General features: G+C 36.2%; 1 protein-coding gene across 1 annotated transcript; it reads left to right on the top strand.

Moving 5' to 3' along the window:
• Positions 1–8,215: 8,215 nt before the first annotated feature.
• On the top strand, positions 8,216–9,217 carry LOC18425420 (osmotin-like protein). The gene has a single exon (XM_006829974.4). It carries the CDS (start codon positions 8,229–8,231, stop codon positions 8,973–8,975), a length of 747 nt encoding a protein of 248 aa, XP_006830037.1. The 5' UTR covers positions 8,216–8,228; the 3' UTR covers positions 8,976–9,217.
• The last annotated feature ends 1,826 nt before the right edge of the window (positions 9,218–11,043 follow it).

Genomic DNA, 11,043 nt, shown 5'->3' with positions numbered 1-11,043 from the left:
CCGGTGTGCATACACTATTTAATAGTGTAGAGGTTGATTTCATTGTATGTACACTATTGCCCAATATGTATATGTCGTTCTCCATGTCCACACACTGTGGGAGATGTGTACATAATGTTAACAATTTGAACACATTGTTAACAATGTTTATATATTGCTGACAATGTGTACCTACTTTTAACAGTGTGCATATGCTGATGTCAATGCGTGTATGTCGTTCATAATGTGTATACGATCTTAGGATGCAAACATGAGTATATATAGGATGTTAGTAACATGTGTTGCAAGTCATATGAGTTATATGCAATGTGTCTTATTCTGATTAATAACTTGACTTGTAGGCTCTATTTAGAGTTTGTGTTGTTAACTCGAATATATGTTGATTTAATACAAGTCTTGGATGAGTTGCAGGTCATACATACTACACTTGGTTATCACAACATTTGATATTGTTAGATTTTGGCATCACGGTGAGCTCTACGGTGTTCGAGAGCTATCGCTTGCATTTGGGGAAGGAGATTGGGCTTCAATGTTGAGCGGCATAGATTGGCTTGTAGAAAGTGTAACTGAGATAACATGATTGTGTAACAACATAGACTGACCTTAAATGTTGTGACATCGCAATTGTTCGATTCTTTGTATCAAAAAGTTGGCAAATAATTTGAGGGTCCCCACTTTATTGATATGGGGATGTAATACTCTTTTCATGATGACAAACGCTTATTAAAGACTATGCTATCAGTTGATAGTTATGTAAATTTAAAGACGATTTCAGTTAAAGGATGTATTATCATTTTGATTCGTGTATGTATTAATTGCAGGATTTTTATATTCATTGAATTTGAGTTGACTTCATTGTTGTGATGTTGAGATGCTTAGACGATTGTTTGTAATTGCTCATTTTTTTTAGTCCCGCATTTGTTTAAGCAAGGGCTTAATGTTTGAATTGCCCTTTTTTTTTAGTCCTGCATTTGTTTAAGCAAGGGCTTAATGTTTGATTTGAGTAAGTGGCTTGAAATGACAATATAAATATAATAAGGCAAGTTATGACAACAAAATCTTAACCATCTTGCTGGTCTTCAATTGGTTGGATGTTGGGGATTTGGTTTTATTCAGATTTGCAATGGTAATTAGCAAGCATAGAGAGAGAGAGAGAGGCATTTAGGGGTTTTCAACCAAATGTCTGTGTGTTATAAAGGGATTTTAAACATTTTCGAACTTGCACGAATTTTTTGTTCTTTGTATATACCTTCTAAAACCTCTGGTTCATCTTTAATTTCCACTTGGGTATTTATTCCATTGAATCTTGCTAGTAAAGCTTCTATGTTTCAATCTAATGAGAGAAAAAGAGGTATTTGTTCTCTCTTGTCTTCCTTATGAAGCTTGTTGTTAGTGCTGAAGGATAAGCATATGGTGCTTCCATTTCTCATATAATAAGGGAAAAATAATATTTCAATTAGCAATAACACGGATAAAAATCCACTTAGAACTCAATCGACCTGCCCACATTAACAGTAACAAAGATAGAAATCTAGATACAAGTATTCCATATTTTTCATATAAAATTACAGTCAGGCTCTATGAAGTCATTGTTAAATTTCTTGTATAAAGGGCTTTGCCAATTGCATAATGCAGTCCAAAAGCTCTCTTTAGCCACCCGTTAAAAGAATGGGAGGTCCTAGCTAAACATATTGTGCTTAGATCAGATAAATCAAAATTGGAATTTGAAGAAGAGTAGCAATTTTGAGTGTGTCACTTTCAAAGAGATTACATCAGAAGTGCATTCCTCGACCCACTGTTTCTCGTGAATAAGAATTTCGACAAGGCATTTAAGATAACAATCCAAGAGGGTGGTAAGTTTCAATGATCCTTCGTTTTGCAACTTCTTAACCATCTAATGGAAATGTGGTAAGGGAAGTAAGCAACATCATAGTAGAATATCAAAGACAAGAATATATAAAGAGGGGTTTGTATGTCACTTTCAAAGAGATTACATCAGAAGTGCATTCCTCGACCCATTGTTTCTCGTGAATAAGAATTTCGACAAGGAATTTAAGATGACAATCCAAGAGAATGGTAAGTTTCAATGATTCTTCTTGCAACTTCTTAACCATCTGATTGAAATGTGATAAGGGAGGCAAGTAACATCATAGTAGAATATCAAAGACAAGAATATATAAAGACGGGTTTCTATGCACACATAGAAAATGATATCAATCATATGTACCAAGTAGGATCAAGTGCATGTTTAGGCATACAATCCCATGCACACATAGATATTGTTTTCAAGCTCTATGAAAACAAATTTGGATGAATTTTCAACATTATCTAATCGTGGAAGTAATCTATGGATAGTATTTGGAAAAGACCGCACAAAATCAAACATATATGAACAAATTGTTTTTTTTCTGAATGGTAATTTCCACACATATAAAAACACATTGTAATAAAAAATGAAGCCACTAACCTTACTCCTCATTACAACCAGATCTGTTAGACCATTGAGTATTCCGACATTTGAAAACCATACGACCCACAAACATATATGAACAAAATTCTTTTTTCCGAAGGGTAACTTCCACACATACAAAAAGGCATTGTAATCAAAAGTGAAGCCACTAACCTTATTCCTTATTACAACTAGATCTGCTAGACCATCGAGTATTCTGACATTTGAAAACCGTACGACCCATATACTTTTTAGGAAATTCAAGCATTTCAGATCCAAAGAAGAATCAATTTTAATGGTGTCCTTGCAATCACCCAAATCTAAATCGTTATCCACTGAGCAATCATAGTAAAACTCGTACTGATTCATCTATAGCAGTTACAAAAAAATTGTATCATAGTAAAACTCGAATTGGTTCAGCTACAATAGTTACAAGAAAATTGTAGCCAATTTCAAAAAGGCTCAACCTTTGAGAGTAAAACTCAAATTGATTCAGCTGCAACAATAATGAGAAAACAAAGGAATAAAGGGGGACACCAACTAACCAAATCACCTAACCCACAAAATAATCAGCCATTAATCAAGTCATCAACATATTCACCCCACCCCAATTTATATATCTTCTTAGAAATCAGAACAATTCATATGATCCAATATAAAAAGATCCTATCTCACAAGGAATAAAAAGTTCAAATTAATTCGTATGCAACAAAAGATGGAAAGACAATAAAGGAACATGACACCTCAAAATTCATTAATTTTATAAAACCCCACACAAAAAGATCCTATCCGACAAACAATTAACTCAATTTGAATCAGTTGCAAAAAATCATTAAAAATAAACAAAAAAAAATGAACTAAGAAAAACTCTAATTCATCCATCCCCAATGAATAATCATTAATAATGACCAAAAGTAGCTCAGTAACCATCTAAAGAAGTAAAAAGCAGTACATACTCTTCACTATTTACTAATCTGTCTAAAAGTAAGCATCTGGATGTAGGAGAACATATATATATTCCAAAAATACTGAGATAGGGCACCATATTAATTGTTGTATAATCATGGGTTGGACCGTAGAAATAGATATAGATGGACAATATATTCCTGAAGAAGAAATATACCGAAATTTACTTCCAGGTCAAGCAGAAAGCAACCATGGTGGCGTTAGGTCAGATAATCACAATCTTGGCCTATTCTTCAATTAGCTAGCCATATGTTTTATAACTATCATAGAACTGTTTAACAACACTTTCCAGTGCATATATCTCTTAATTTTATTCATGTTTCTCATCAAAATTAGTTTGTAGTTTTTCACTCCAATGAGGGAAACAGTTCATTAAACCCAAGAAACAATTACAAGTCATGAACCCCAATACAAGAACAACAAACTCAATAATATAACAACATCTCCCATAATGATGAAAAAAAGGTGGCCAACCATAAATCCCATTACAAGTATCCAAGATACATAAAAACACTAAAACTCACATTAATCCAAATATATAAATAGAGTATCAAAGAAGAGAGAATATCAGAGAAAAGTGAAAAACAAGAGAAAAACTTTTGGGATGGGTTCAAGAGTGCATCAATAAGGTAAATCAAACTAGTTAGGGTGAGCTTTCACTGCTCATATGTCTGCTTAGGCACCTCTCCAGAAGTCGAATCTCTCCTAAGATGAATACTTCTCCACAATGCAAGAGAAGGAGGAAGGAGTTTATTCTCCTCCTCTCGAAAGGTAATTATTACCGCCCAACACTCCAATAGAGGTCGGCAAGGGCCTTTTCATCCATCTTAATAGCCTGAAATCATAGTAAATAATCTGGTTTGCTGAATGGAGAAAGAAGATTGAAAGAGAGCATAAGACCTAGGGTGATAAAAACCCAAAATTTAGTGAGAGAAGGCTGAAAGAGAGAATATTGAGGGAGGAGCACTAGGGCTAACATGAGAAATGATCCCAAAAATTTAGAGAGAGAAAGTTGAGAGAGGGTAGAGAGACGGAAGATTGAGGGAAGAGACAAAGATAAGTGCTATAGTTTTTATTTTCTTTTCTATTTTCCCAAACACAATGGGAACTGGGAGGCCCCGGTTTTTCTCTTTGGATTCTGTGCTAAATCACCACCGTCCGGATGAATGAATTGTGATAGTCGCTGCAGCCCAACTTCAAGAATTACTACCACAATCCTACGGAAACTGGTCCCTTTAGGACATGCATATATGATGACATTTATTTTTTATACAAATACATCACAATTACGAACTGCTAGATTTGAAATACGATTGTTAAAGATGTGCCGTTCTTTGAAAAAAAGTTTAAAATAATATTTTTTTGAATGTGATATATTTTTGTTTATTAAATTTCACATCTAAAAATAATTGTTATCTCTTTATAATAAAAATAAATGATACTATAATATGCAATCCCTTATATTTATATAAAATATAATACTTAAATATGCATATTATTGTAAAAATCCCAAAAACATATAAAGGCAATAAATTTTCTTCTCACAAAAACCAAAAAGAAACAAAAATCGAAGAATTTGTAATCTTGTGGGTGCCATGGACGGTAAGCCAATCCTTGGGTTCGCATTTGGAAACATGGGACTAAGTTAAGAATGCCAGGCTTGGACCAGGCCAGGGCTTAGGCCACATCACCTTGGACATGATCCATGCCAAGCTGGAATTATTAGGCATTGGGCTGCCGACGCCCGGCCCTTGGCAACCCTCTTCATAAGGTTTGCATCAGGCCTAGATCTCACGAATCCATTGAATCTCCACCATTCTTGAACCCTCAAATTTCATAACCAGTACATTACATTTTTAGGCTAATTGTTTCTTGTATTGAACACAAACGGCACCGAAAAGCTCTCTCTCTCTTTCTCTACAGAAAAAGCCTACAAGAAATCTGAATGGGCCCAGATTTTCGTTTTAGAATATCAAAGCCCAATAGAAAGCCGAACTAGTCCTAAATACATTTCCGAGTGTAGGTAAGCACGACTGGCCCCAAAACCTAGACACCAGGCCCGAGTTGGGGTGGGCCAAAATGCATGAAAATATAAAAAAAGTATAAATCCTAAAAAATTATAAAATTAAATGAAGTACATGCATTTTTATTTTCTTCAACAATTTTTTGGCCTTCCAGGACTTTTCCGGTTAAAACGGTTGAATCGGCCAGTTGACTAGTTAGGCCGGTTAAACCTCTTCTAGCTGTTTGTGAAAAAAATAGTGAAAAAAAGATTTTGAAAAAAAATCAATTTGTGACTTGAGGTATTTCATAAATACTGCAAAAAGCACGAAAAGAAATATAAAAAAAACAAACATCTAAGTTTGAGATAGCCACCGAGTACTCGAACATTGGTTATTCCTTTTTATAGAACCAAATAGTAAGTTCAGTGTTCAATTAAAGACAAGGGCAATGATTTTCTGTAACGGCTGTATAGTAATATGATGCAATAACCTTCAAAAACTATGTTATAGCTATTTGTTGGATCCAAAATTTGAAATATATATTATTTTCATTCTAATGAACAATCATAAAAAAGAAAAATTCGAAAATACAACCTAGAAAGTATTTTTTAAACTCAATTAACATAGGTTATTCATTTTGGTGAGATGCTTAGATCTAGACCTTAGAAAGAATTTTTCATTTCTAATTTTTTTGGATGGCTTTATTATCATTAGATGAACAAATGTTAACAAAAATATAAATGATTTTGAGTTTATAAAGACTAAGATCTTGAAATTCACCAAATGAATAGTCTAGATTCATTTTTTGAGAGAACTCATTTTGAACATATCTAGAGTTCAAATTGAATTCTTTTTTTTTATATTGAATTGAAAAGAGTAGGTATAAACAATTTTGAGTTATCAAAATACCACATACATGATTTTTTAGATGTATGGTACAACTGTTCCATGAAATCACTGCCCGATTTCTGAATATAAAAAGACCTATTCAGAATATAAAAAGACCGACTAAAATTACACCGAAGGAACACAAAAACATCCATTCACAATTTGGTCAAAAAGTTTTTGCTTCAATTAAGAAACACGATAAGAAATATACAAGGAGCAGATGTCATTGTCTCCTTCCAAAAAGGGTTTCCATATTTTACCCTCTGGAAGACAAACAGCTTGCCACTATCAGTTTCACCCGTACCCGTAAAAACTGTGTAATAACCGAGGGATCCCATGCGGCACGCATGTGCTACTTAACTGCACATTGCGTTTCACGCCGGGCGCGGCCCCTGTTTCTCTCTCTAAAACTCCTCCACTCGTTCTTCCTCTCTCTAAAATGCTGGAGACCGTCTTTCTCTTTTTAAAATAATGAAAGGCACCCTTTCCTACTTACTTTCTTAGCATTTCTCCAACTTAATCGAGAAGTAAACCCAAAGCCTCTGGACATGACCAAAACCGCACTCTACAAAAACAAACAGCAAAGTCTCTCTCTCTATAAAAAAAACCCCGCAACGCACATTCTCTCTCTAAAAAAACCAAACACCCCTTAGTTTCTTGGGAAAATTACATAAGACTTTTTGAAAAGATGACTTTCTAAACAATCTACCTCAAATATTTTTTTATTTTTTATTTTTTATTCTAAGTTAAACATTTCTAACCAATACCCCTAAGTCAAAAAAAGTCAATGCTTTGTTTTAAACAAATGCCTATAGTGTCTTACCGTCCTCATTTTATGTTTGCCCTCCGTGTAGGATTGCATGGTTTTCAAAAGTTCAAAGTATCATACCAATCCCATTTTGTGTCGGATCTCTTTAGTTTATGCCAGAATGCCACTATTTTGTGTTGGACCGCATGATTTTTCGAAAGAGTATTTTGATCTTTATTTTATCTTTTATTTTACTTGGTGGTATTTGTTATAAAAGTTAAATTTGGGATAAAAAATTGTAAAAAAAAAAACCTTTATTGGGAGCGCTGTTGGAAAAAACCGGACGATCTAACTGGTAACCGCCCGATTAGATGGGAACTTGCCAGTGGTCGGTTCCAGTTTTGGTGATCGACCAAGTATTTAAAAAAAGTTCAAAAAAATATAAAAAACCCCAAAAATAATGGATTTTGTTGGTAATGTATTTTTTAATGTTTTTTGTCATTAAGGTAAAGGGTGAAAATTAGTTTGGTTATTCATACTTATTTTTACATTTTTCCATCTTGTTTTAAATATTTTCAAAAATACCACTAAACACAAATCGATTTTTTCATTAATTTTCAACCTCATTTCATTTAGATTTACTTTGTTCAATAATTCTTAAAATATATTTTTTATATTTTATAAGATTTTTTTTTGTATTGTTTTAATATATTTTTAACCGCCCGTGGCTCGTCCAAATAGAGCAGTTGAATCGGCCGGTTTACCTTTTAGGCCGGTTGAACCTCTTCCGGGCCCATGCCCAACTAATTGTTCCAGTTTTATTTTGCAAACACTGATTGGAAGGAAGTTGTTTAGATAGTATGATTTTACAAATTTTTTGTAATTTTAAGTAATTTTTTTATGTTATGCAATCCAAATCACATGATTAATGAGTGATAACCCAAATGCAAACTTAACTCTCTCTTTATTTTTTTAAATGAACTCACTCTGTCTCTCTAAACACAAAGAGCCCAAATCATATTCTCTATTTCTCTCTCTAAACAAGAAAAAAATAACACATTTCTACATATGCGGCAAGACATGACACTGTTTTTCTCTACTTTCCCTATAAATAGCAAGCCCACCAAGAGCTCTTCACTCCTAGTACCCTTCAGATGTACCTAGTCCCTTAGCAATGCCCCCACTCGCCCCACTCTCTCTTCTCCTCCTCCTCCTCTCTCTCCTCTTCCCCACCGCCAAGACCGCCACCACCAAGATCCCTGCAACTCAAACTCCAAACACCCTAAACCTCACAATCGTCAACAACTGCGCCTTCACTATTTGGCCGTCCATTGAACCCAACCAAGGCAGCTCCCAAATCATCACAGGCAACCAACAAACATTTTATCTCAAAACCCTCCAGATCGAATCCTTCGCCATGCCCGCTGCCCCCTGGTCTGGCCGTGTGTATGCCCGCACGGGCTGCAACCCCGCCCCCACCGCCTGTGCCACCGGCAACAAGCCACCCTTCACCATCGCCCAGTTCTCTATCAACCCCACCAACCCCAACACCAATTCCGCCTATTCGGTGAGCCTGGTGGACGGATTTAACCTCCCTATGACGGTGACTCCTCACGGCGGGGCAGGCAACTGCCCTGTGGTGGGATGCAGGCACGATTTGTTGAAGACATGCCCTGCCCAGCTGGTGGTCAGAGGCGATGGCAGCCGCGTGGTGGCCTGCAAGAGTGCATGCGAGGCTTTCCAGAATGATGAGTACTGTTGCAGGGGAGCCTTTGCAGGGCAGGGGAAATGCAAGCCTTCATCTTATTCGGAGGGGTTCAAGAGCGTTTGCCCTGATACCTATACTTTCCCTGCCGATAACCCTTTTGCCAAGGATGAATGCAAGGCCCCCATTGAGCTCAAGGTCATCTTTTGTCACTAAATTCATGGATGCCTACTACTTCAGCTGCTGTTTCTCTCTCTACTAGAGTGACTACTGCTAGAACTGAAGTCTCTCTTTCTCTCTCTTAAAACTCTCTCTTTTCTGCTATTTCCTAAGGCATGTAATTGTGGTGTCTTTAGTTTTTTGTTTCATTTGTCCTTTGTTTTTGTTGCATTATTAGTGTTAACCGTGCCAACCAGGACACCTTGAGAAACGGGTTATGAATTTGGAATGTTTTGCTTTGCCTTGGTTTGAGAAGTTGTTACGGGGAAGTTACCCCACAATAACCCGATTGTACACCATGAGATCTTTGTTGCAAGAGGTCAAGATTGCTCTTTGCTCCAAGCGATTTGGTGGAAAATTAGATGACATGGAATATATCACAAATAGGTTTTAAAAACTCGGCAAGTTGGATTAGAATCATCTAATTCAGATCGATAATTGGTTGGGCTGATTTGGATCCTCGTAAATAGCAGGAGTCGGCAGGTTCCCTTATGAACCAACAGGTTTTGGTCGATTAGTTCGGCTGATTTATATCCTGGTAAATATAAGGCGTCTTCCGGTTCCCATATGAACCAACAGGTTTTGGTCAATTCATGCCTGTTCTCTAACATAACTCGTTGTTTCTGTCATAGAACTAATATGAATTGGCTCATTTTTTTAATTTTTAACTTTTTTATTTTTTTTAATATTTTAAATGGCCAGTTTTAGCTAGTTCTATCACCCGTCTATCAGAGAACTGCCATGTATCCGGCCCCCCTTAATTTATTTTATTTTCCAAATTGTCAATCTAGATAGCCGATTTGCGAAATTGGATTGAAAATCCATATGAGCAATCCAGTTCACTGATCTGTTTCTTTTTAAAACCTTGATCACAAAGTTTGAAAATTTTTCTTGTTTTGGTATTGAGTTTAGTCGATAGTATACCGACAACTATTCGATTTGAAATTTGATAAACAAGAGTGATTGTAACCTCCTTATATTAAAACGGATGGTCTCTATGTGTATTTTGCCTCAACGGGACATAATGGGCTACTATATCTTTCGGGAAAATATGTTTTACTTGGAAAATCATGAAAATGTTCTTCAGTTTTTATTTGCTCCATGTCTATAACTTTTTTGTAAATTTAATTTTTTATATTTACTTGTTTGGATTTTTCTTTGGGAATATAAAAAGCGGCAGATCATTTTATACTAAAATTTGGTCCATTAAACATCGATGTTATGAAGCAATATTATCAGGATCAGGATCAGATTGGCCGTTGAATTGGTGAGTGTTTGATCCGATCAAAACCAATCCAATCATTGACCGTACCAGTTAGACTAATTGTTAAAAAAAGGGAAAGTAGGTTTTGATATAATAATTTAAAATATACAATATATTAAAATTTTCCAACTTTATTAGCTGGTGGATGGTTAGGATCTTGATCTCGTCTCTTCGGATCTAGGTGATGGGGTGACAACGTCACGGGTTCGAAAAACCTGGAACTTGAGATTGCTCTATCGGGAATCTTGTTTAAGAACAAAGGCAAGTATCTCACTAATGAGAGGAATTTTCGATGTGAGGTGGGAACCAACCTCACCTGTGTTCGTGACTTACTCGGGCTGACTCGTGTGGGTGCCCTCTAAGATCACGACGGAAAGACCCCCAGTTACTTTAGCTGGTTCGGAATCGCCTCCCTTGACCTGCAATCTTCTTGTTTTCCTGCACTATGATTAATTTGCAAGACAAGTGGGCTGAAGGGCCTACCCTTGTCTTAGGGCAATGCACAATCGTGTGGCAAAGAATGTGAGAAGTTAGAGTGATGAAGTGGAAGGTTCGAGCAAAAGTCGAAAAGAGAAGAACATTTGGTGAAGGGACAAGACAAGCATGATAGCCGGACAGTGACCGACTCGGAGTGATAGCAAGACGGTTATGGCACTCAAGACCAGCATGACGACAATACTACTTGAAACCGAGGCTGATATGGCGATGCTAGGCTAGGTTGACCCTCAATCAAGTGAGAGAATGAAAAGAAGGCATGAGACAACACTTGGTGTTGCCACCCACGACGTGGAGTACCATTGT

Source organism: Amborella trichopoda, chromosome 7, assembly GCF_054954075.1.
Source record: "Amborella trichopoda isolate Santa Cruz 75 chromosome 7, AtrichopodaSantaCruz75HAP2 v2.0, whole genome shotgun sequence".
Taxonomy (NCBI): Eukaryota; Viridiplantae; Streptophyta; class Magnoliopsida; order Amborellales; family Amborellaceae; genus Amborella; species Amborella trichopoda.
This window is presented reverse-complemented; position numbering and strand designations above follow the sequence as displayed.

Coding starts and splice junctions, on each gene's coding strand:
- LOC18425420 (XM_006829974.4), top strand. CDS start 8,229: ATGCCCCCACTCGCCCCACTCTCTCTTCTCCTCCTCCTCCTCTCTCTC.